The following is a 26,614-nucleotide window of genomic DNA, read 5'->3' as shown; positions in this document are numbered from 1 at the left end:
AGGCAGGCGCTGAGGAAGAGAAAGAGACACAGAGGTGGTAGGTGCTGGAAGTGAGGGCCCCTTCCAGGTCACGAGCTCTTTGAGAGGAGAATTTATGTGTGTGCTATCCTTGAGACTGCAACTACAGTTATATAGGGCTTTGGTGTAGTTCCAGGATGGTGCCAGTTACAGGTGCCCATGATGCCACCATTGTGGACAGGTAGAAGGGATGAAGACACCAAAAGGGAACAATAGAGGCAGAAGGTGGGGAATGCATAGGATGAGGCAAGTAGCAGAGAGTGGGATACTTCCTGAGGGTCAGGAATTCTCAGCGCTTCAGACTCCAGCTCAGGAGCTGAGCCCAGAGCAATTCTCTAGAGCCAACTGCCTCTCTTCCCTCACTGCCCACGGCCCCAGTGTCTGCTACTTAAAGAGTTGGGGAAACTTTGAAGCAGCTGCTTGTTTAGAGACCCTGTCCCCTCGCTGTGCCCCACCCTCCTCCCCAATCCATCCTCTGGTTAGAGTTGTGTGAAGCGGAAGACAATTTGGGGCTTATTAGTGTCCCAGGGAGACATGTAACTTGTGTTGCTGGGACCCAAACAGCAAGAGTCTTAGCAGCAAACTCCAGCCGAGAAAAGACTGAGGAATTGTCTCACCTAATTACAGGGAATGGCCCTCTTTGTGTTTGTGATTCGGTACGGTTGTCCGATCGCTTTTGATCGCTTTTCTCCATTTGCTGGCTCAGGCCATGCTGGAATTGTGCTAATTAGAAGAGAAACGGACAGAGTGATCCTGTCAGCCCGGGTTACTGGTGGGGACAAAGCAGAATATTATTCTGAGGCAGTGTTTTGTGAGGGCCCTTCTTCCAGCTCTCATTAGGAGGAAGGGGCCCACAGGAGGGGAAGGTTCCGAATGCCTGGCCTGGCTAATGGAGCATAGGGGTGTTCATGTGCTAATTAACAGGCTCTGCCAGCACTTGCGACAACCAGGAGCCTCATGTGTGCACCTGGTGCCACCTAAAACCCCCAAACACCCCTGCTCATGAAGAAACAGTGCTGGGCAAAGGGTGGGAAGGCCAGTGGCTTCTATAGGCGTAGTCAGGGACACACCCCCAATGTGCCCCCAAACCTAAACAGACAGGAAAAGTCAGTTATGGTCAGAATTTAGAAACTTGCAGAGACCACTGTTTGCCCCCTCTCTGGGGGTAGGGGTTTTAAGGCCCACTGGTAAAATAAAGCCCATGTAAGGGTTAGGTAGTCTTGTAGCTCTCAAAGGATGATGAAAACAGAAACTGGAGAACATAAACAAAGGCTTGGAGATGGAGTTTGTGCAGAAGTTGAGAGCTGGTAAGAAACCATGTTATCTGACTGCTGGGACCATCCACCATGGCCCATCTGCCCATCTCCTTCCTTCCTGCTCTGCCTGTTTACCTTCTTGTGATGCCTTAATCCTGGAGGGAACAGAAAGGACCAGAGCATCCCATCAGAAATGATCCAGGCTTTTACAAAGCTCCTGTGGAAGTCCGAACACTCTTGGGAAGCCACAGCGGCAATGGAATGACTTTTACCAGCTTCGTTTTCATTGCCTAGAAGACAGGAGAGCTACAATAAGCTGTAACTGGAGAACCAAAAACAAGGAGCAGTTAACAAGTGTCCATTAAAGAGTATGATAAGTGGGTAACAAAAAAGTAAAGAAAAATTAATGATGGCATTGTGATATCAATGCAATTGACACCCTGTGAACTTTTAGTGCTCAAATAATGGAAGGAAAGCCAAAAAAGTAGCAGAGGCCTAAAACTGAGAGACTGAAGTGAGCAAGAAGTAATGAGACTGCTGGTGAGAAAAGATCTTGAGTAAGAACTTGAAAATGGGCCTCCCGACACCAGCACTCCGCTTCTCAGGACAGTGCAGCTCCCAGCCAACAGATGCGTTACACGGATGGTATTCAGAATGGCCGAGGGAAAGGGAAGACGAACCTGTGGGCGAATAATAATTATTTATTGGAAAAGTAGCCTCCAAAGATTTAGAACAGAATATCCACATACTGTCCCTTTTTAGTCAGGCAGCCAGCCAGCCAGCCATGCTTTGCTTTCCTAGATCACAGAAACCTACTGTCCACCCAGGTGTTTTCTTGGAAATCAGGGATGAGCCCATGATGCTTAGCAATTTGCTTTCCTTAAAATGGAACTTTTTTTCTAAAAAGGCGTTGATAGTTTTGTCAATGGGTGACAGTACTGACCTATACTTCCTCTTCTCTAGTTCTTGAACAGAGTTGAAAAGGAACTCAGAAGAGTGTTAGTAGGTGGCAGAGCAACATTTCTTTTCAATCCATTATGTTTAACTGGAAGTCTGCAAGTAGATAGATAGGTTTTGAACTCCCAGTTCGAAGAAGACGCTGTAAAAGAACTAGCTGTGTAGGAGATAGCCATAACCTTGAGGAGCTTATAATTTAATAGGGCGATAAGATAAAGACTCGGATCACTTCAGTATAAGGCGGAGTGTGGTAAGGAGGCTGTACGTAAAGGTTATAGGAATGTAGGGAGCAGGATTATTTCCAGCTCATCAGGGGTTTATAGAAAGGGTAAGTTCGATACTGTGTAAAAGCGATGCGAGACTCTAGGAACTCAAAAGCATTCGCAAAGGCACTCAAATGAGGAACTGGGGGGTCGATTAGGATTGCATGTAGAGAGTTTAGATGCCAGCATAAGATACCCAGACTTCAGCAGTACACATGGAAAGGTATTAAAGTTTTTAAATGCTATGTTAGGGAATTGAGCAGTAATGAGCTGGATGGCAGACAGGATCGCCTGGGAGCTGGGAGATCACGTAGTAGGTGACCATAACGCCCACAGCATCCACACCACTGTGATACGGAGGGGAAGACAGTGGATTATTTGTCATTATTTGTCAAGTTGCACTTCCTGATGAGGTCTATGCTTTAAACATGCAACTTAGCACTTTGAGGAAAAAAACGCACTCTCCTGTAAAAGGGACATATTTATTATGACGACATAGAAACCATCACATACAAAGTACAATCCTCTAACACCCTGAAATACATACATGCACACATTGTACATAAATTTATATTATCAATATAAAAACACATTATTAACATTTCTGAGACGACAAATATAAAACCAATAAATATTGCAATTCTAAAACATGTACTTACATTAAGTGCTGGTGAATAAGATGACAGTAAATGCAAGAGGCCAAAGCAGACCAAAAACCAACTACGTCGCTTCGGGTTACAGACCTGAGTTGGTTCTGGGGAGGTATCCCAATAGCCTCCATATATTTCTCTATTTCCCCTTTTGAAGTCATCAACTCTCAAAAACAGAGCAAAGGAAGCATTTGATATTATGGCACTATTTTTGTGCGCACACACACTCTTCAACCACATTTAAGATAAAGGAATGTCAATAATAAACTTAACCTTAAAATCAAAGCGCCTATAGCCTAACCTTCTATATAACATCCAAGTAGAATGTTTTCCTTCTTATATTCATCCTTTGTGTTTTATGTTCAATTTCTTCCCTCTTGTCAGTAAGTAAAATTGCATGGGTGGTCAAATGGCACAAATGAGGGAAAAATTCAACATTACTTCTAGCATGGTAAACAAGGCACAAGTGTCAGAAAATGGTTAATGGACCAGTTACTTAATGCAGTAGTGCTGCGCCCGAGCACAGACGCTCAGGACCGAAAAACTGACCACAACTTTCCTTGTGTCCAAACACCATCACCCTACTGCTACATGGATGTTCTTTTCATAAAGTTTAGGAAACCCCGTGTGCCCTTCAAAACATCAGAGTCTGGGGACTAGCTTATAAGACAAAATATGGAGAACAAGTGTAATCAATACTACCCACGGGCTAGATTTTCCGGTTTTAACACAGAGACAGATAATTGGCAAAGAGCTCCATAAAAGTTATATTTATGTCAGGAAATTCTCTTTCTCTTTCATGTGTGTGTTTCTGTCACATGGGTGAAATATCTGATATGTGCTGTGAGAGGGGACAAGGGGGGCCAAACATTGCCACCATTCCATAGCACATTCTTTTAAGGTCAATCAGAGTTTCTAGTTTTTAATCAAATGGGAACTCATGCAATCAATCCTCTTTTCCTATCTTTCAGGTCATACTAACATTCTCACTTAAATCTGTAACAGATTAGCTAGAATTTAAAAGTCCTTTCTGTCACCTTAAATTGGTCTTGAGGTCTAGAAACCAGTGCAACCTGGGCCATTCACTATACAAGCTAATCCCAGGAGAGACTTGACACACAGGGACCCTCTTTCCTGGAGTCAGAACAGATGGTAGGGGCAGGGAGGTATGGAACAGAGGGCACAGGCGTATGAGACTATCATGAGAGGTGTAGAATTTTAAAAGCAGGTAAACATTTCTAGGAGATTCTGGTTTCTCCAGCCAGGGATTCTTGGAACCTAGTATACACTGGAGAGTTCAGAGGTCAAACTGCATGGTGCAGGGTCTGGTCCAGAATCTAATTGGTCTCTGGGTTCCTCACATCATAAATACTTCCTAAGAGATCAAGTACAACTCAAAATAACCCATCCAATCAACATCACAATGAACTATGCCATTATCAAATCAAACCAACTGTTAAGATCCTGAGTCACTTCTGGAAATGAGAAAGCAGGTCTTTGACCTTCAAGAATGATATCCCCTCTGGGGTTACCAACATCCGAGGCAGAGACAGCCAAAGTCTGAAAGCTGATTGAATAACTGCACTGATCCTTGGGTAGAACAGATTCTTCTCTTGCTGCCGAATGTCCTCAGAGGTGCAGAGTGCCAGGAGCAGAGGAGAGGGTCAGTCCTGGAGGTGCACCCTCCAGCCTCTCGCCAGGAAGCAGTGAGGTGCACTGGGAGAGGAGCATGGTTCCAGCACCCAGGACATTCTGTTCACGAGCTGCTTGCTGCTACTTCTTGGGCTTCTCTAGAATGTTGAGAAATTTCCCCCGTGTCATCTCTCTGGCTGGAATCATAAAGCAAATGAAAGATCAATGAAGACCTAAGATCTGAAAAAGAGATCATAGGAGGATTTAATTTAAAGATGAAGATTAATTAAATTGTATAGAGTTGTGACCATAACAGATTCAATCACCACTAACCTCCAAAAAGGGGGAAAAACAAACCACTATTGGCAACTAAAACTGTACAAAGCTGTTTTGAGGTTGGTAAATGCAACAAGGTGCACACAGGTCAACTAGGGAAGCCTTTATCATCCACTCTTAAGAAAATCACCAGGGAACCCCCACTACCGCCCCCCTCTCTCTCAAGAACGCAACCTAATACTCACATTCACTGTCTCAGGGGGTTTGCTCTTAGAGGCTAAAAACCAACCAAGATTATAGTTTTTTTCTGGGTTTTTGGTCTCTGGACATTATAATCTCAGGTAAAAAATTAGAGCTCATTTACCCCATCCTCAGCAGCAGTATTCCCTGGATACTCTAATTTAACAGGGTTTATATTCCCTCAGTGCGGTTCATCTATAGATGGGGTAATAAAGTAGGGTTTATAGAGCTTTGGTCTTCTCTCTCTTGGCATTGTCAGTCCTTAGATATTTAATATAACCAGGCAAGGTTTATGTGTCTTTCTCCGACTTTCAGCACCATCAATCTTTGAATGCTGTAGTTACAAGAGGGTTTACACAGCTACTTTCCTATACATGAGGCTCTGAAATGAAAGTAAAACATTTCTCAATTACAAGAAGCCCCTCGTTTTAGCTTTGTTAAGCAAATCCTCAAAAATCATATGTAGCCTAATATACCCTTCATCTTCACCCCCATAAGATCATCTTTTCAGATCTCTTAAATGGATTTAACAGTGCTGAAAGTTTCCTATGGCTTGCCCTGGAGGCTAGAAGTCTTCTGGAACCATGCAGTGGACCCACAGCAGGCTATGCCCCAAGAACATATCTTCATCTTGGCCAAAGAAGTGAGATGTGTCTTGCAGGGATGAAAAGGACCTTTGCCCTGGCCGCCTTGCTGCCCTTCCCTAGTCCAGAGCAAATGGTGCTAAACGAATGGGCTCCGACTCCACACCGCCCACCACCTAATTCTTACAGTTCCTGGTTTATTTGTACAACAAAGAAATAAAACAATATGAATGCTGCAACTGCAGGAAGGCTTTTGGTAACTGTACTCTAAATACATCCCTCATCTTTTACAAGTTCTGAGCTCTAACAAAGGGAAAGGAAACCCCATTAACTAGAATGGAAGCCCCAGTGTTGGGTCTTGCCTCATGCGCCCACAACCCCACCCTGGCCCATATCAAACAGACTGTTCCTTGCCTGGTGGATTTATGCCAATTCCTATGCATACAAAGTTCTTATAAGACTTGCAATTACTTGTTTATATATTTGTCTTCCTCTGCTGAAGGGTAAAAACGGAGGGCAGAAACTGTGTTTTATTATTCCTTATATCACCAGCTCTAGCCTAGTGCTAGACTTAGGACCTGCTAAATAACTGTTGGCTGTATGAATGATAATACACAAAAGAACTAGAACAAAGTATAATCACAACAAAGTTAGTTTCCTTCCTGTCCACAAACAGTAAGAGTTGTTAGTGGCCCTTGGTGCTCCGTTCTCTATATTATGAGGTTCTTTTTAAATTTACCTTGCTTATTTAGAAAGAAAAAGCATTTTCTTTGATGGAAATGATGCCAGATTAATGGAGAGACTGGGGTGGGGGCAAGGATTAACTGCCCTAGAGGAAATCCAAGCAAGAATTTTCTTGTCCATGGGAGGCAGCATGACACCTTTCAGAGAATACAGGATTTGAACTCAGTCTAAGTTCCAGCTCTATCATATAGCAGCTCAGTGACACCATGAGCTGGGTAAGATCTTTGTGCCTCAGTTTCTTCACCTGTAAAATGCCACCTATCCTGCTGCCCTCTTGGATATTCAGCAATGAACAAGCTTGATATAGTGGTACCATTAATGAAACACCTTTCAGAGAAGGGTAAGTAGCCTACTGCTTCTCTTGCAGTGAGTAGTTCCTGAGTGAATAAACCGTGATAAGGGAGGCCAGCAATCTCAAAACTCCCATGCCTTGGAATCTTTTCCCACAGTCTGATCCTGTAGATAATGACTGATACTTCTGGCCAGAGTGGGTCTCGTCACTTATTTCTACTGGATGGGTTTTTTGCCTACTCTCTGTGCTTATTAAGGTCCATAAGCGCAACATCAAATGATCCTGCAACGTGGCTAGAAGCAGGTGCTCCTGGAAACCAGATATGGGTAACACAAAACCCTGCTGGGCAGAACACAGCTTTGTTCCAAAAATCCTGGGCCAGGAGCATTCTACTGATCTTAGTAATTATTTCTGCCTGTTGCCTTTCAGATTCCCTAATTCTTTATTGTTTTTCCCCAAATGGGAGAGTGATCAATATTTTAAGACTTAAATTTTAAAAGAAGCCAATCTATTCGAGGGATCAAAAGGATTTAAAAGGAAAAATAAGTGGCTATCCCGAAGTCTCTCAGTGGCAAGCTCTCCTTGAATTTAACCAATCCTTTTTAACAACCCCATTTCCACTCAATCATTCCTCCCTCTTCAACCTAATCTAGGTACACAGAACTGCAGGAAACCACCATAAAAGTAGAAATAATTCAAAAGACATCATCTTCTACATGGGAGGGGAGAAAGTTTTCCTACTCGCCAGTCCTATATAGGAGATATACGAATTTGTGACATAGCTGCTCCCTAAAAGAGGGCTGTGCCCCATAAATCACATCCTAAGCACCAACCCCTTTTTGTGCACAGGGAAATTGCTGTGGGTCAGGGGCTGTTCCAGGGCACGTGCCCTCCTGTTCGCTTGTCATCAGAGATGTTAACATCTCTGATTAATTCACATACCCCTTATTTTATTCCTCATTTCTTATCCTTGCTCTCCTGCTCTGCTGCAGTGTGAAGATTCTTACCGACCTGCTACAGTAATCACCGCCCGCGAACCGCACCCCCCTAAACCTAGTGAAATTGTTTAGTGATGCCAACCGCGCTTTTAATTTGCAAGACATCAGACACAGAGGTAATTTATACCAACATCTGTTCATTTTTGACTTCTGAAACAAACTCGCACATGCTGCTACAAAATCCCATTAGGAGTAGGGAGACAGCCTTCTGCTACCAAATGCTCTCACTCCATCTCTCTTCACACACACGCACAATACGCACACACACACCCTCTTTCTGTATATGTAAATGCATTTTACTAAAAACTCCCACCAAGGATTTCAAATCTCTTTAGGGAAAGACTTTTAGAGATGTCTACGGCTTGATTACGGAGAAGGTATTTTTATTCCCCATTGCCTAGTTCCATCCCTTCTTCTTCCCAATAGTTACAGCCTGGTACAATTCTAGAAATAATGGCCAGGATGAGATTACATGCTCCTCAGTTTGGCATTTCCAGTTCTTTACTTCTCTCCTGGTTCTTTTTCCCACAATGTGCTAGAAAACAATCCTAGAGAAAAGACTGCTAGATAGAGTTCTACCTAGAGCCAATAAAATTTCTTAACTATTTTCTAATTCCAGATTAATTTTCTAAGACTACAGGTTCAACAGGAAGATAACACTGCTACCACATTCTACTATCTGTGTCAACAGGGATCCACTGGTCAACGGGCACCACAGCGAATGCTGTACAGAAGAGAAGCATGACCTCCACGTCACCATGATTTACGGTTTCTCCTATGCAGTGCAAGACCATAACCTGAGAAAGCTACAACAGAGACTGTCACCATAGGGTGAACATGTGAAATGCTGCAGAGTGTGGGAGAGGGGACCACTTGTACACATTTAAAGACAGCAAACAGATAAAAGACAATCAACTTCCAGGTTTATGCTGTTTCTATTACCCCCTCAGTAGTCTCCCTAGGGCTGTCACTTTCATGGCAGCTATAAATACCTGGGTATGCTTAGAGAGGTCAGGGCTGAAGGGAGGACTCCATCCTGCTCGCTGTGAAGCTGGTGTGTGGTTTAATATAATCTCTTCTTTAGACTCTCCAATTCCTCCATCCTACATTTAGCCTTGCCTCTGGCTCCCGTTCCACAATGACTATCCCCAAACTGCCTTCTCTGCAGTAAATTTTCTGGTGGCTGGTTGAAAAAGATTCAGTGGTACAGATTGATTTCTCACCTGTGAAGGTATGAGAGATTACCAGAGGCACCCTGGTTAACAGAATCTCCATGAGACCAGCCCTCTCTGCCAGGGCTTTGCACCTTTTGCTCATGACATATGGGCTTCATTACAGAAAGAGTTTCTATATTATAACTTTGAGGCAATTGCCTGAAAATTTCTGTTTGGCTTTACTATAGGGAACAATGTAAAGGTTAAGCAACTTTTAATGAAGTCAGAGAAACTCATGTTTGGTTTTCAATTTCAATGCAAACTACTTTAAATATTTCTGTGCCTCGATATAATTAAAAACATTAGTGAGGTGGAATAGAGTTGCTTTCCGCTGGTTCTCTCACATCCAGAAGAGCAACAACAGGTTACCTTTAAGAGACTCTCATATGAGTGGCCAGGAAACAAAGGAGACAGCATAATTGTGAAAAGAGCCGACTTTTAGCATTAGACAGACTTGGATTTGAACCCCAGCTCCTACACTTAACTACCACTGTGGGCAAGTCACCCAAGTCATATTTCTAAGCTTCAGTTTCCTCATCTGTTCAAGATGGGATTAATACAAACGTCACGCAGGCATTCAGCCAATGTTAGCTACTGTACAATCATCTCTTTCATTTCAAACAAGAAGTTTATTTAAAAAACAAGATGCTTGATGGGAAAATTATCTAGGGTTCATTTCTTTTACAGAAATTTATCCCTATCTAAAGACATATTGCCTTGTATGTAACAGCTATGTACGAAAAAGTTATAAAATTGTCCTTGCTTTCACAATGATAAATGAAAAATGTTAAAAATTCTCCAGTTGAACAGGTATGCAAGGAATTTTTGTTGCTTTTGTTAAATGGTGAGAGCAAAATAACTTACTGGAATACGCAAGGTAAGAGCTGAATGAGCATGCCACTAATGGAGAAAGGGGTACTTTCACAGAACCAGTATTTTTCCCCATCCCATATCCATTTGATGTTGCTCAAAACATACCATCAGCCATTTAGTTAAAAAAAAAAAAGGCAATATGCTTGTGCACGTACAATAGTTACTTTATGTACAATAAAGGAATGAGGAAGGGGAAAATGAGAGATGAAAGAATAGAGCAATCCACACAATAGTAGTTGGGATGTGGTGGAACCAAAGTGCAGTTTTCTAACTGAGAATGTCGTCTTGGTCTGTGGGGACTGAGGTCTGGAGTAAACAGCAAGTTCCCTTTGTAGGTGACACCTCCTGTCTGCTGCTGGAACACAATGACTGTGTCTTCAAACTTTATTTCCAACTGTGCAGGTATGTCTCTTTCATTGGTTCAACTGGCTGCCCATGAAAATGGAATCTTATCTGCCTCACTGATAAACCTGTTGTTCACAGTAGGCCTTCATTAGTTTATTAAGTGGCATATGCCCTTTAATCTCAAACCACAAACCACAGAACAATCCTGCTCCACCATCTTCAAATTAACATGACTATTGTTCTTAGTCTTAACTCCTTCCTTGGGTTTTTCATTGGCCATGGTGAGCGATGGGGTCTCCTGAGCTGCTGCTTCACCAGAGGTACCAGGTCCTCACTAAATGAGCATAGAAGCAGCAGGACTTGCAAGAAGAAGCCGAACTACTTACTTTAAAAAAGAGCTCAAATGCAAAACAAATGGAAACATGAATGACCTGCATCTGTGTAACATAAATACTCTGGAGGATCAAACCCGCTGGAGTAAGGTTGGGTATGAGTTAGAGATAGCTACCTTCCTTACTTAACTACACCAGCAGCTACTTCCAGCAAAAAGGAACATACAAAATCCTAGTGACTTTATCACCAGTCTGCTAAAAGGCTATTTATTTAATTAGCTTCATAGAAGATGTTTTATAGAAATGATGCCATTTGTTATAATTATGGTTTTGACTCTTTAAAAATTATTTTTTCCCTTGCAACCTTAAATGTATTCCAACAGCCATGACTTGAGGGATCTCCTCATCATCGGTTGTGCTGTGCAGAAGAGAAGCATGAACAGGGTAGATGAAGAGTTTAGTCACAGAGTTACTACTATGTATTAGATATTAGGGAAGATTCAAATAAATTAGAAGTGGACTTTGAGATGAGGCTAGTTCTTCACAGGTCTTTTGGTGGATTAGAGGAGAAAACGACAAAACCAATGTGATTTATAATGCTGACTTCTCTCTCACAGGAATGTGGAAAGTTTTTCTGTCGCTCTGGCACAGAGCCAGTGTACAGCAGAGCAGTTCCAGGGCTGTCTGCCAGACTGAGATTCTTCGCCATGCTCCAGTTCAGACCTCTGCACAAAACGTACTACCAAGCGATCGATATTTCAAGTCAAGGATTAAGCACTTTTTAATGCCTCTAATATGAGAGCAGCTGGTGCTGGTGCCATTGTCAAGAGCAGTAGGTGCTGTGAACTGAGTATGGGTCACTGGATGAGGAGGGGTCCCTTAGAGCCTCGTTAGGCTTGGTGGCCCTCAGAAGGAGGTGTAATAATGTCTGCTAACCACTCTTAATCAACTCTTGTGGGAGAGCATACACAAGTGAGTCTTTTGTAGAAATCTCACTTTTCTCTTATATAAAAGTAGCATTTGAAGGTAAGCCAGAACAGCCTTGAGGCTTTTGACTAAAGTTCTTCCGGCATAAGCATTTCAAAAAGGGACTGAAATATATATCTGAGAAAAGAACAGTCCGGATGCTACATCTGTGACCAAACTATCACAGACTATCAAAATCTTCATCCTCAGAATTTTCAGAAAAGCCTTTTTGGGGCACACTTTCTATTGGGTGTCATGTTTAACAGGCCTTTTTCTTCCAAAAGAATGGGGTGGCTAAGAACAGTGTTCCCTCCAGTGAATTCAGAGAAAGTTAATTTTACATCGAACATTTTTTTTCTTCAATTCACAGTAAGGACCATTACCAGAGAATGTTTAATACAAGAAGTAATATAAAAAAGAAAAGCTAGGACTCACCATACAGGTAAACAAATTTGGACAGTACCAATATGGAAAATAATTTTAATGGCTTTTCGCAACAGAAAAAAAAAAAGGCAGAAATATCCAGCTAACAGATTTATTCTCAGAATATAAAACATCAAGCAGGAACATAAAATATGGGAAGTGTCAGCCATGATGCCTGAAGATTGAAAGCAGAAGTAGAAGAATCTTAATTGTGAGGCATTTGAAAAATGGTGTATTCAGGAGAAGCCTGTGTTTCTCCATCAGCTCTCCTTGCCCTGCCTCTTTTAAGAGCAAAACAAGAGTAGATTTCAAATACCCAGTCCCTCTTATCATCCTTCTCCATACTAAAAACCCAAAACAACAACCCCAAAGATTTGTGTTCAAGAAATGAGAGCTAACAACTTATTTGTATTTCGTTTCCTTTTCAGAGGACCTCACAGGCCTACTTGTAGTTTCACTTAGTTTCCCTTTCAAGGGTAAACTCAACTGAATGAAAGGCAATGAGATGAAAGCAATGGATTAGTACTCTTGGGGCAAGAACTTTTATTAAATACTCATAAATTTCTGTAGAACATTTATGCTTCAAGGCCTTTACAGAGTAATACATCGCGGTGAGACACTTATTATGACCAAAGGCTTAGTAGCTTCACACAGTCTTAATTTCCTCATTCATAAAGTGAGAACAAATAATAATCTATCAGGTAAGGTTAAGATAGAACAACTAGTCAAAGTGACTTGATCAGTACAAAAAATATTTTGCCTCAAATTAAATAATTTATCCATAGGCTAGATGCAACCCTCATAAAAATCAGACCAAGATCGCAGTGTAGATCATTTCAAATGACTCGGATGTTAAGAAGTTTCCTGCTTAGAACATCCCCACTTCAGGATGCTAGCGTAGCTAGTCCATGGAGGAAGACAGCCCAGTCTTCCTGACCCCAGGGCAGGCGAAGAGTTATATCTTCGCACTGAGAAGCCAATAAAAACCTCTCTTGATTATAATTTAGATAAGAACCACTGGATTGAATAATAATGTCTGAAACTCCCCTGGCTGTTTCACCTTGAGACGTCCATCACTGGGTTAAACATGATGCTAATTGCATTTGGATTGATTAATTTCTCTCACTCCTGTCTATTCGAATAACGCTTAACAAAATAATCATAGCACCCAGAGCCAAATCTTTTCCGTCAAAGGAATGAAGCCATCAGAACAGGCAGAGATGAAAGAAATGAAGATGACCCGTAATTACTGCTACGGTGATATCATTACCATATTATACAAAATGAGTGTGGGGGGAGGGGGAGTAGAGGAAGGAGGGGCTGAGATTATTTATTTATTTTAATGGAACCCTACAATCTAAGAATACAGATTTGACATCAAGTGGAACATACAGAAATACAGAACTTTAAAGAAATACAAATCTTGCTCATGAAATGGCAAAATCCAACAAACATTGAGGCCCAAGATACATCAAGTGTCTTAGGCTGTGAGCAGGTATTATTCACGCCACTATTTTTTCATTGCAATAACACTTTGTGTATGACTTGCATAGAGATTTAAGATGCTTTCCTCGTACTGCCAGCATTCTCATAGTTACTGAAGAATTTTTCTTTCGGTCAAGAAATATCATTTTATTTTAATATTGTTAAAGGTGGCCTTGTTTGTAAAATTAGAATCTGGGTTTTAACTGCAGCTAGTTCTAGTTCAAGACACCAAAGAAAATGTCTATGAATCTTCACGCATGGGTCATTGGACTACAGTATGGATTTAACTCACCATTCAGTAATATCTACGATCGGTGCTTTAAAAGAAAGAATAAAACACTGTGTTTCTGCCAGGTGAAATCAAGAATCTAAATCATTTACTCCACAAATTCACTTTCTCTGCTTTCTTTCTGGTTAGTAGAGATAATGTAATATAGTGAAATGGGTTTATTTTATCTGGCTTTGGAATTAGATCTAGATTTGATTCAAATCTCGGCCCCCATTTCCAAGCTTTAAGACCCTGAATAAATAATTTACTTTTCTGAGCATCAGTTTTCTCACCTGTAAAATGGGAATTATAAAATAGACTTTGTAGCGTCTCGTGGATTAAATAAAGTAATGCATGAAAATCTTGCCTGGCATATAGTCAGGAAAGTCAATAAATGACAGTGTTAATCATTTTTATCCTTCATGTTTCAGCTCAAGTGCCACTTTTTCAGAGTGGCCCTCTGTGACCACCTTATCTAAAGTAAGTCCTCTTCAGTGACTCTCTGTTATATAAATCCATTTATTTCCTTCATAACACTCACCCAAATCTAAAATACTTTGTCTATTTACCTTCATGCTCCATTAAGTTCTGTAGAACCTCCTGTTGTACCTCCAGCAAATAGAACAATAAGTTCCAGGTGCATAGTAGGTGATCGACTATATCTCTATTGGAATAATTTATTTGTATGCGAGGAAAGAGAAATGTTGCTTCCTTTTCAATTCTTACTGGAACACTGTGCATTAGAGATTTTTGTTCTAGTAAAATTACATATGTATTTTACCCAGCAATTCCACTTCTAGGAAGTTTTCCCGAAGAGATACCAGCAAAAATATCAAATAGGGTATTCACATACCCTTTCATTTCAGCACTATTTGTAATAAGCGAAGACTGGAAAATAACCCAAATATCCAACAAGAGAGAGGGGACTGGTATAACATTATGGAGTACTATTCAGCTATAAAGAGAATGAAGACGCTTATAACTGCTATGGAGAAATCTCCAAAAAATACTAAGTTGCAAAAGATTATGTATAGTATATTACCTTATATGGAGAATGAGGACAAGGAGGAAATACGTATGTATATTTACTCACATTTTTAAAAGAAACAATGGAAGGATAAAGTTTAGCATTAGTTTTTACTAACAAAGATGGTGACCTAGGAGAAGGAAAAGAAGGGGAAGGAATAGAGGTAGAGGGTAGACACTATGAACGTACCTTACTTTATATGTTTTACTTTGGGACCCCATATACATATTTTATGTACTAAAAACCGAAATTCGTTAAATAGAAAAAAGTAATCTCTAAAAATTGAAATAAACTGCAAATAACTCAAATCTATAAAATCTGGCATAACCACACAGTACGAAGTGTAAATAATTTTAAAAGGCATATTCTGACTATATAGCCCTACAAATATGAATCTTAAGAATATAAAAGAAGCACAGAGAAATCCTGATCTGCATCCAGCAGTCTTGTAGTTACATGTAATTAGCTTTTGATGCTAGTTTTATTGTGGGTTAAAGCAAATAAATAATGATAGTTATTAGGAACCAAGACTTTCAGCATAAGAGAAAAGAGGTATTATAAAATCAAATACATTAAACAGAAATGCTTTAAGATCTTTAATTTGAAATGGGCACATTGGTAGGAAGACAATTTCTTCCTTTCTTTGAAAAAACAAACTTATTTACCACCCCTATCCATGGAAAAGGCCTAGAAGCAATGACAGTCCAGTACTAATCACCACTATTAGTACTTAGATTTCTACAAAGAGGAACTAGGGTTCCTTAGAGAAGTGGATGAAGTTTCAAGTCTGAAGGAGTAAATGAACCAAGGATCTCCTGACATGCTGAAAGCAAGGAAGTTACCGAAGATGACTAGAGTCATGTCAAATGACACAGCAGTCAACCTGAAGGGGCATCTGCCAACTAAAGGTGGGGCAGTTTTGAGTGTCAAAAAGAATAATGATTATAGTAGATTGAAACACATCATATATAAACATCTCTAACATTTTTAAAGCCTTCAGTCACTTCAACTCATTTCATGTTCTGAAAATTGACAAATAAAAGGCGGGGAAATCTAGCATTTTTCTTGCCTTTCCTCTTTGGATTGTATTTCAGGGAAACCAAACAGTTACTGATTTGTTAAAAAAAAAAAATATCATTATTGTTATGAAAAGGAAAGACAGATGCCACCTAAACCCACTGATCTTCACTGAAACTGACAGAGGTCAGCCATATGCTTCTTAATGTGAAGCAAGAGCAAATACATACTACTACTTAAAACACATTCTTACCAAAAGGCTGAATTCTAACCCAATTTATTCTCTAACTCTATCAGATTACAAGAATTTTTTGGGAAAGAGGAAAATGTGGACTGTTACCACCGGGATAAAATCATGCAAATCTAAAATGTGGGAAATGCTATAGGACAAACACATGAGTTTCTTCAATAATTAAATGGCATGGAGAAAATAACCTGGAGGAAGTAGGGAGTGTGGTTATAGAAAACATAGAGACTGAAAATTCATGTCAACCAAATGTAATGTGTAGACCTTGTCTGGATACTGATCCATACAAACGAATTGCAAAAAACACAATATTGAGCCAAATTGGACATAGACTGTTAGATATTATTAACAAATTTTATTTTATTTTGTGTAATAATGTTTTTATTTTTTTAGGGCCTTCTTGGTTAGAGATACACTCAAGTATTTATGAATGAAATGGTACTGATTTGTTTTAAAATACTCAGGCCAATAACACAACTACAACAAAAAGTGTGATACAAGAGGATGGGCATGAAACAAGAATGGCAGAAAGATGACAATTATTGAAGTTGGGGCTGGGTATGTGGTGTTCATTATAGCATTCTCTCTAGTTTATGTTTGAAAAATTTCCATAATAAAAAGAAAATTCACCAAATGTTTCTCTGGAAGTACAGCCTTTTCTCATTATCAGTACACATCATAATACAATGAAGAGTAGGCCAGGGAACAGAGGCCTTGGAAATGGATGGACAGGAAAAGCCTTAGAAAGGGGGTGACTTTTCACGTCACCAATGTTTATGTCCATCGTTAAATTCTTTGGGTGAGAAACAAATTACACATGACCAATCAAAAGCAGATTATATATATTTTTAAAGTCTACCAAATCTAACCCAAGTTAAGCCTAATAATAAGGAGCTGCTGCCTTCCAGACTTTCTCTCTTAATTATTTAAGAAACCATACTGACAAATCAGCTTTCAATTTATCCATAAAACAGCTTATAACGGAAGCTCCCTGGCTCAATATTTTGCTCTTATGAAATTTTCTGGGAGGTAGAGAGAATGAGTTCTTGGCTACTCATTTATTGAATCTCAAAAAGCTTTGGAGGTCGGTAGCAAAACTAACTTTAAGGTCTAGGATAATACAATAGCTAACAAGTTACAAAAAGGAATAGCTTAATCTAAACTTTCACTAGTCCAGCTAAATTCCAACTAGTTTGCCCCCACACTATCAACAACTGTGTATAAAAATAATAACCTCAATAATCCTACTTCACCGTGGTCACTCTTTTACTTCATAGATGCTGATTTACCCAATTTAAAACAAATAACTTGTTCTAGTTGATAATTTGATTTTTAATTGTTTGCACTGTGGTTTCACATATGTATGGTTCATGTTCTCAACCTGACCAGACTAAAAATTAATCAATGGAAGAGATTTTTAATAAAAATTTCCTTTATGGACTTGCAAAAAATGTACAATATATAGTAGCTATCCAGTAAACCTTAATTTTAAAAATCATTTTCCTCTAAAATCATGTAGTAGTAGTACAAAGGTACAACAATTACTGTCTTTACTTGATTATGAATTTCTTTTAAAAGCACATCACCATCAGGTAAGAACTAGATTGTATGACGTGTCTACTTAGAAAGTCATGTGGTAGTGATTATTTTCCTTGTCATTAGAAATAACAGCTAGTTAATCTTCTGTTTTTTTCAGAATATCTAGTTTTGATGTTTCTAAAAATCTTATTTACAACATTCATAATTTAGTAATTTAAAATAATTGGAACACAAAAAATCCTCCAGAAAATTATATCATATTGTGTGTAATATTCTGCTTCATTGAAATTCCAGAGCTTACCCTGTACATAGTTAACATACAATAAACATGAACTGAATGAAAAAACACTCCTTAATTGACAGTGCAAACCATAATTAAGGATCTTAAAAACAATTTATGGGTAATCAATATGGCTAAATATAATATAGAGAGGGAAATCTGGTTAATTAGATACTATATAAACATTTACTCTAATGCTTAATAATTCCTATCTTTTAAATATTTTTATTTGCATTCAAACCAATACAGAAGTAAAACTGAAAGAAGTATTTTATAGATGCCACACCACTGGCCTCAAAATCAGAAGGTTAGAGTTCTAATCTGGTTTCTTTAGCTAGTCATCAAGTTTTTACTACGTGACGATTATATACTCTTATTTCAGATGATGAGACACCAAAAGAGATCAAACGATCTTCCTTAGAAAATCCCTCTCCCCTCTTTTGGGCACTAAAGTTTGTCGCCAACTGCTTAATTTTGCTCTGTGTAGATACCTATAGAGAGCTTTGCAATTATGGAGTACTTTTCCCCCCAAAACCTTAAAGAGAAGGCCAGGTGAGGAGATCACTAATACCTCCTATTTCAATATACCAGAGGTCTTTCAGGTGGGTTAGTTAGAATTAAAAAAATTTAAAACCTGTATCAGTGGTTCTCAAAATGTGGTCCTGGACCAACCTCATCAGTATCACTTTGGGAAAACGTTAGACCTATACATTCTTAAGCCCTCATCCCAGATCTACTGAATCAGAAACTCCAGAGGTTTGGCCCAAGAATCCATGTTTTAACAAGACCTTTAGGTGATTCTAATGCATGCTAAAGTTTGAGAACCACTACCTATGCTATCCAGGCTCTTTGATTTTTGTTTCCAGTTCTCCGCAGTTCTAATTCATTACTACAAGAGGAGGCAGGATTTCATTTTACTAAAATTATGATCATAAAGTATATTTCTTACCATAAAGCTAAATGTAGAGGAAAGACTTTTAGAAAATATTGAGTAACGAAGAGAGAAATTAAAACATTCAGCCAAAGGATTAGAATTTTTGCCATGCATTGTGCTTAGTGTTAGGTTACAATACAATCCTTAACCTTGAGAATATTGGCAGGCAATTGGAAAACAAATAATAATCAAACAATGTCATCAAAGCTATAAGTATACTATACATTATGGGGACAGAAATGGGGATAATTAATTCTGAAGGTTTGGGTTGGATCTATAAGAAAAGTTTTAGAAAAGGTGTGATATTTAAACCAAGCCTTTAGGAATTTACTATATAGGAACACCCAGACAAGCTAAGGATAGCTCCTTTTTAAAAGCTTTCCACTAGGCCACTAGTGTAAAATGCAAGTGAACATTATGAAACATATCTTTAAATAAGCCTTATGTACCCACTTCATTCCCAGCACGGTTTGGGATTTCTTGTGGATACCAAAGTAGTACTATAAGACATAGCCCTGCTTTTAAGAAATTAAACCACAAATAATGAATTTGGCTTATCCAAAATTTGGCAAAAACTAAGCCAATTATAACTACTTGTCATCATATTTTGTTAGGCAAAAAGCTGTGATAGTCAATAACAAAATCACAGTTAAGTCAAGCGACTTGCTCCTAAGTTTAGTTTCTTCTCAAGAAAGTTTTTACAAGACATAAAAAAAATGGAGACATCTACCATGCTTTTATTTAAAAAGCTTTATTTATATGCTTTAATTTTTTTTATTTGAAAGAAATAAATGATGTCTAAAGTCCTGGCTGGAGGATGTTATCTTAATGAACTAAAAAAATCCTTGTGCTTGTAAGATCAACCTGACCTAATTCCATGAAAAAGCCAAATCTTAAATCAGTTTTTCCTCTATATTTATGTTAATTCCAATAAACTAATATTCCTGTAACCAAACACACCTTGAAAAAAGTGCATTTTTTTTGAAGGTAGAAAAACCATAAAAGCTTGTTCTCATAATTTGCTAAAAAGTTTATTTTAATAAAGACTACTTATTATGTCCCTAGTAATCTAGGTTCGATTTGATTAAGGGGTCCTATTTCTAATAAACAAACCCCCCAAATCCAGAATTGAGTCTTAGGCCAGAAGACAACGTGAGTAACACACTTAAATATCCCCATCATTAATCATATTCCTTGAACTACTTCCTTAATGATTGCCCAAGTTCAACCTGAGTTACTGAGTACACTCACTTCATTTGTACAATCAATGATGTGTCTTTGAGGTTAATGTCAATACAGAAATTAATTTCTGTATGCCGGAAGCTGTTCAGCATTCCAAGTGTATAGATTCTTTCTTTCAAAGTTTCACTCTAAGTAAAAACAAGAATATATGACTGAGATTAAAAATAACAAAACAGAGGATATGACCTACTGTTGTCATTCAGCTTTCCATGCCCCAAGATAGCCAACCAACTGTAAATAGAGCCACCATAAACCATTCTTCTCCATTCTTGCTCCTGATATGAAATATTAAACTCTAGAGTCTTTTGAAATAGAATCTGACACTGAGAGTGATGAAAGCAAAAATGGCTGTGTTTGGGCTTACCTGGTCAGTTTCTAAGTGACTCAAAAAGACAAAGGAGAGACTAATAATTCGTTGAGTTATCTAGTAGTTTAGCAAAATATATTAGATCATTGGATGATATACGTTATACTCAAAATAAGTTAAAACTACATCCAGGGGATTCTAATGCAAATCTTATAATATAGAAACACATCCTCACATCAAAACAAAGCATAAAATGGTGACGACACAAAAACTTGTACACAAATGTTCATAGCAGCCTTCTCATATCAGCCAAAAAGTGGAAATATCCAAATGTCCATCAACTGATGAAAAACGTGGTATAGCCATAAAGTGAAATATTATTTGGCAATAAAAAGGAATGAAATCCATAAAGACAGAAAGTAGGTTAGTGATTACTTAGGGCTGGCTGCGGAGGAAGAGTGGAATCGGGGGAATGGGAGTGACAGCTAATGGGCATGGGGTTTCTTCTTGGAGTGATGGAAATATTCCAAAATTAAATTGTCATAATGGTTGCACAGTTATATGAATATACTAACAACTCATTGATCTGCATACTTTAAACAGATGAATTTTATGGTATGTGAAAAATATCTCAATACAGCTGCTTTTATAAAAATGGGTGACGTGTAGAATTGTGTAAAAATTACACGCGGAAATGTAATAAGCCCCTTGGGCTCAGTGAAACCCTTGATAAAGAGACTTCACACACACAAGGAAGATCCGAGGCAAAAGAACCTGAGTTTCTCCACTGAAACCACAGGCATCCAGTTCTTTACCTCTATCCCTTTTAGCCCTTTCCTTTTAGCTTTGATATTGCTAAAGAACTGTCTGAAAAAAAATCTGGGCACTGGGACATTACTTTCATATACTTCAAGAGAAAATATACTTCATAAATTCAATTTGTTTCAATTCAGATATCATTAGAATTTGTATTTATGATGCACTTTTAGAAAGCAAAGATACTATATTTGGAATTAAAATAAGTGCAGTACTTAGAGTACTTAGACACTATGAATAATTATTTGAAAATGCTCCTTTTGTTTAATGACTAAATGTTCATCCCGGGAAGTCAGAATGCAATTAGATTTCATATAAGTAGATTAGATTAATGCAAATGCATTAAATGCAAAATCACTTAACATATCTATATATTTAAACATATCAAAATCCATAAACTGAAAGATTAAGGTTGCTATGAAAGTACATGTAAATAATTAGTTAGATGTAATAATTGAATTAGCAATCCTAACTCAGATCATGAGCAATGTAGATAACTTCATTTAAACAAAAGCATTTAATTGTAGACTTTCCATATGTGCTCATTATTGTGCAATGCTCTGAAGATACCAAGAATAAAACTGAGTTTCTTTTTTTTTAATTGGTTCATTCAATATATATTCATTAAATATAACTTCATATAGGGTTGGTAATGTTCACCTTTTGGCCTTCACAATTTGAAAAGATTAAAAGATTCAGAAAATCACTACACAAGTTAACACAGTTATTCCTATGATATAATTCCTCAGACTCCATAAGAGCCTCCATAATCGTCAAACTAGTTATTTGCTGGCCTTTTAGTCCTGTGTGGCTGAGGAGAATCATTTTCTGATGTGAATGCATTCTTACATTCTTAATATATTTGTGAGGCAAAGTTTTCAGTTGTTCTAACAAGTGCCATCTTTCCTGGTGCTAACTTGACATTATGCTTCTTACTTCTTACTCAGAACAAGTTGTACCTTGCTCTACACATCAAATAAAAACCTGCTTAGTCTTAGATTCCACCTGACTGGCATCATGTAATGTTAACATGTTTATTACACATTGTTCAAAACTTAGAGTGGAGAGTTTGTGCTGCTGAAAGGCTAAAACCACAATCACTAATATTTCTTAGTAGTATGTTGGGTACTCTTCAAGGCACTTAACACGTGTTATTATTTAAAATCCTCAATCTATGGCCATGCCACTCAGAACATGCCCAATCTCATCTGATCTTGGAAGCTAAGCAGGGTCGGGCCTGGTTAGTATTTGGATGGGAGACCACCTAGGAATACCAGGTGCTGTAAAAAAAATAGATAAAATAAAATAAAAAATAAAATAAACAAAATAAAATAAAAAATAAGATAAAATCCTCACAACCCTATAAAACTGGTACCATTTATCATTCCCATTGACAAATGAGGTGCACAGAGGTTATATAACTTGCTCAAGTTTATACAGCTAATAAGTGGTAGAGGCAGGATTAGAACTTAGGCAGCCTTAATTCAAGAGCCTGTCCTCTTAACTACTTTGCTACAGTTATTTCCCCATAGTCCCTGACCTCAAGGAGTTCAAAGACTAGAGATATAAACATCACTTATTCCATACTGACTGTAACAGAGGAATGCACAGGAGCACAGAAAAAGGGTTAGGGAAATGAACGTAGTTTTCCAGGGAGAGGAAACAGCATTCAGTAGTCCAGACATTCTAGGCATAAATTTCCCAAGAGATTTAAGTTTGTTTTAAGAATTAAAAAGAAAGATATATGAGAATATTGGCCTAAATTCACTTTCCAATTTTCATGCCTATTGTAAATGTAGTCTTTATTCACATAATGACTGTTCGCTACTTTACAAAATTTTGGTAGATAAAACCCTTAAGAATCTTAAATTCCTGTTACAACTGGGAAAATTATCTTTTTAAAACATGTTATATTGTAATTGTTTCTGGTGTATAAAATACAATAGATTTTTGTTTTTATAAAATGGTTTCATAAAAAGTGCTATTTAAACACTGGCACATTCTATTTAACACTATCATTCCTCAGTTAGAGAACATCACATGGACCAAACTGGTATTGTGTGCTGTGTTTAAAGAAACCCCAAACATTTGCTTTGTGTAGTTATGCCAAGCAAGAGAGATGAAGGGGCAACCTCATCTATAATTCTTTAATCACTTTGAGCTTGCACTATGTCCAGGTGATTTAAAGTGTTCTCTTGTTTATACCATGACTTTATTTTTAAGTGCAATTTGAATGTAAGATAATTTAAGCCCCCAAAGGACTGAAAAATTAATGGAGAAAAATACCACAGCAGGAAGAATGCACCTTTCAAAGAATGACTCTCACATTCCATCTCCACAACTACCACCCACTCTCAAATCTTCTCTTCTTCCTTTGGTAAACACAATAAAGCTTCATGACATTATATTTGTTATACAATCTGTATTTATTTACTTCTGAATTCTTATTTATTACTTAAATTTGTTCTCATTGTTTGGTTGATATACTTTTCTACCTAGGAAATTTTTTGGGGTATCTTAGGTTGGGAAGGAATGCATATAGTTTTTCTTACTAAAATTAATAAAAATATTTTTCATTTAATGGCAGAATTTTTCAGAAACACATTAAAGATAACAGAAAGATATGTGTATTCAGTACTGTTTCTATGAAATGCGTCCCTTTAGTAAATGTGTGGTACTTCCCCACAAAACTCCAAATCCTCCCCGCTAAAATCTAAACTAAACCTCAATTCATTCTTTGAAAGCAACTTTCTTGATATATAACTTACATACAATAAATTGGACCTGTTTTTAATCACAGTTTGATGAGTTTTCACAAATGTTTAAAATTGTATAACTGCCATCACAATCAAGATATAGAATATTTCCATCAACTGCCAAGTTGTTCTCTTGTGCCCTTTTGTAATCAATACCAATTATCGCCGTAGTCCTAGGCAACCACTGATCACTACACAATGAATTTTCCTTTTTCAGACTTTCATATGAATAAAATCATAGCATGCAGTCTTCAGTATATAATTTTTTATATCTATCCATATTACCACATGTATCAGCAGTTTGTTTCTTTTTAATGCTGAGTGGTATTTTATTGTATGGATATACCAAAAATTGTTTATTCATTCACTGGTTGATAGACCTTTGGGATTTTTCCACCTGATGGTTATTATGAATAAAACTGTCATGAACTTTGTACAGTCTATGTGCAGACATGACTTTTCATTTGTCTTGAGTGAAAAATAAATTAGGAGTGGAATTGCTAGGCTCTATGGTAAATCTACCTAACATTATAATAAATTGCCAGACTTTTCCAAAGTGGCTGTACCATTTTACATTCCCATCAGGAATGTATAAGTTCCAACTGTTCCATATACTCCCCAACACTTGCTATTGTCTGTCTTTAATTTTAGCTATTACAATAGAGAGAACTATAAGGTTAGGAATAAACAGAAAAAAATGGAGTAATTCAACATGGTGACTAGCTGTTTATTTTGTAGATTTTCTGTTCAAAGCAAAAAAAAAAAAAAAAAAAAAAGAATCCTTAATTCTTACAGTTGAAAAGAATATTTGAGAATACTTAATCTAATCTCTCATCTAATTCCAAATAGCATCTGGTAACATTCCAGAGCTAGTGAAAGATGGGAAACCTGGTACTTTTCAAGAGTCCTTTAAATTTCTGGACATTTAGAAAGTTCTTCCTTCATACTGTAGCAAAAATAAAACGAAAACAAAACAAATCTCTAACTTCTTCCCATTGTTCCCAACTGTCCCCCAGAACAAGAGATTAGCCCATGGTTAGTCAATGTAGATCAAATGGGATGTAACGAGTCCAATCAAAAGTAAGGAAAAATATGAAATATTAGGGACAACTAAGTCAATAACAGACAGCTGTCCCTGAATACTTTAAGAGCAATAAAACCCATTATCATCTTCCTTGACACTAGGATTCTGTTCAGACACAAGGGGTTTATAGAAACTGCAAAATTTTTTTTGTGCTTGTAGATATTCTGTATTTCAGATGAAACTCACGATAAGGAGAAACAGCATGTGATTCTATAGTCAAACACAGACGATCCATTAAAAAGACAAGTGACAGCTCAACCCTCTCTCCAGAAACATTTGTCACCTATGCCTTTATCCTTCAGGGATTTAAGTTGAGTGACATTTGCTGTAGGTTGATAATTAGTTTTCCTTCCTTTCTTTTTTTTTTTCTAAGAAAAAAAAAAGCATAGGAGGCCAATGTTGGCTTCTTCCCCATGAGAGACACTAGCCTGAGTGGTTTTGGGAATACACGCCTTGATCAGATTTGCACTATGACTCCTGAATGCATGAGCCATCCCACCAACACCTGCTCTCCTGACAGCCACTCGGGACTGGCAGAAAAAGGATCCATCAATACTACTCTCCCCAGTGTTAAATGTACAGTTCAATATCATGTTAAAAAGTAAAATTCCATGCACCAAAACCTACCAGTTACCAGAAGTCAGTATTTAGAAGTCCCCAATAATGAAAATTAACATAGCATCTAATTTTCCCCCCTACTGAATTGCTTTCCAACTAAGTACTGAGAAAAGTACCACTTACATCAAGGGAAGAAAGATGAGATGGGAAGGAGTGAAATTCCTTAATCAAATCATGTCACCAAGATACCGCTAAGGGTTTGAGTTTTAGGTTCTATTTCTCATCATGGGGTGGAAATATAGCCGCTTCCCAACCAGAAAATGTGAATTACTTAAGTTTGGGCATGTAGATTTAATAACACAAAAACTGACAATATGTAAGCAATCGCATTTTAATTCAAAATAATTAGCTTCCTTTTCATAAACATAGGAAGGCAGACATCTTTTATTTTTGGCCTAGTCATATACATTTCCTGTTTTGGTTTCCATCTATTTTCCTATTAAAAATTATTTAGTTTTCCGTATCCTATACCACTTTCTTTCTTGGCTTATTTCCTCATTTGAGCGGTGCATGACTTCCCATAGTTCCTTAGTTTAAAGAAGGTCAATTTTTTGAGACCTTTCATGTCTAAAAATGTCTTTATTTCATCTTTTCACTTGATTTGGCATTCTAGGTTGAAAAAAATTCAGAATTTTGAAGGCTTTGTTCTAATAGTCTCCAATGTTAAAGACACTGTGATTCCCATCCTTTGTATAAAACTTCTTTTTTGTCTGTTTTCTCTGGAAGCTTCCAGAATCTTCTTTTTTTCTCCAGAGTTCTGAAATTTCAATAATGATGTGCCATTTTTATCTATTTTGCTGGCACCTGGTAAGACCTTTCAGACTGGAAATTTATGTCCTTCAATTTTGGAAAGTTTTCTTGAAGTATTTTGTTAATGATTTCTTTTCCTTTTTTGCTTTTTCTGGAACTCCTATTATTCAGAGGTTTGGCT

The 26,614-nt window shown here is 37.8% G+C and overlaps 1 protein-coding gene and 2 pseudogenes across 5 annotated transcripts in view; 1 reads left to right on the top strand and 2 right to left on the bottom strand.

Moving 5' to 3' along the window:
* Window positions 1-2,957: 2,957 nt before the first annotated feature.
* LIN52 (lin-52 DREAM MuvB core complex component) overlaps window positions 2,958-26,614 on the bottom strand; it is a 74,754-nt gene continuing 51,097 nt past the window's right edge. For 2 of the 5 annotated variants that reach the window (XM_039883774.1, XM_039883773.1), the window contains exon 6: window positions 2,958-5,016. In XM_039883774.1, the coding sequence (XP_039739708.1) occupies window positions 4,901-5,016 (116 nt within the window). In that variant the 3' untranslated portion in view covers window positions 2,958-4,900. The remainder of the gene's footprint in view (window positions 5,017-26,614) is intronic. The other 3 variants (XM_039883777.1, XM_039883775.1, XM_039883778.1) reach the window with 2 other exon arrangements.
* Window positions 9,957-24,720, bottom strand: LOC120619490 (small ubiquitin-related modifier 2-like; annotated as a pseudogene).
* On the top strand, window positions 22,396-22,514 carry LOC120619814 (uncharacterized; annotated as a pseudogene).

Source organism: Pteropus medius, unplaced genomic scaffold (assembly GCF_902729225.1).
Source record: "Pteropus medius unplaced genomic scaffold, Ma_sr-lr_union100, whole genome shotgun sequence".
NCBI lineage: Eukaryota > Metazoa > Chordata > Mammalia > Chiroptera > Pteropodidae > Pteropus > Pteropus medius.
Note: the sequence above shows the minus strand (reverse complement) of the source record. Positions and strands in the feature narration are given on the sequence as shown.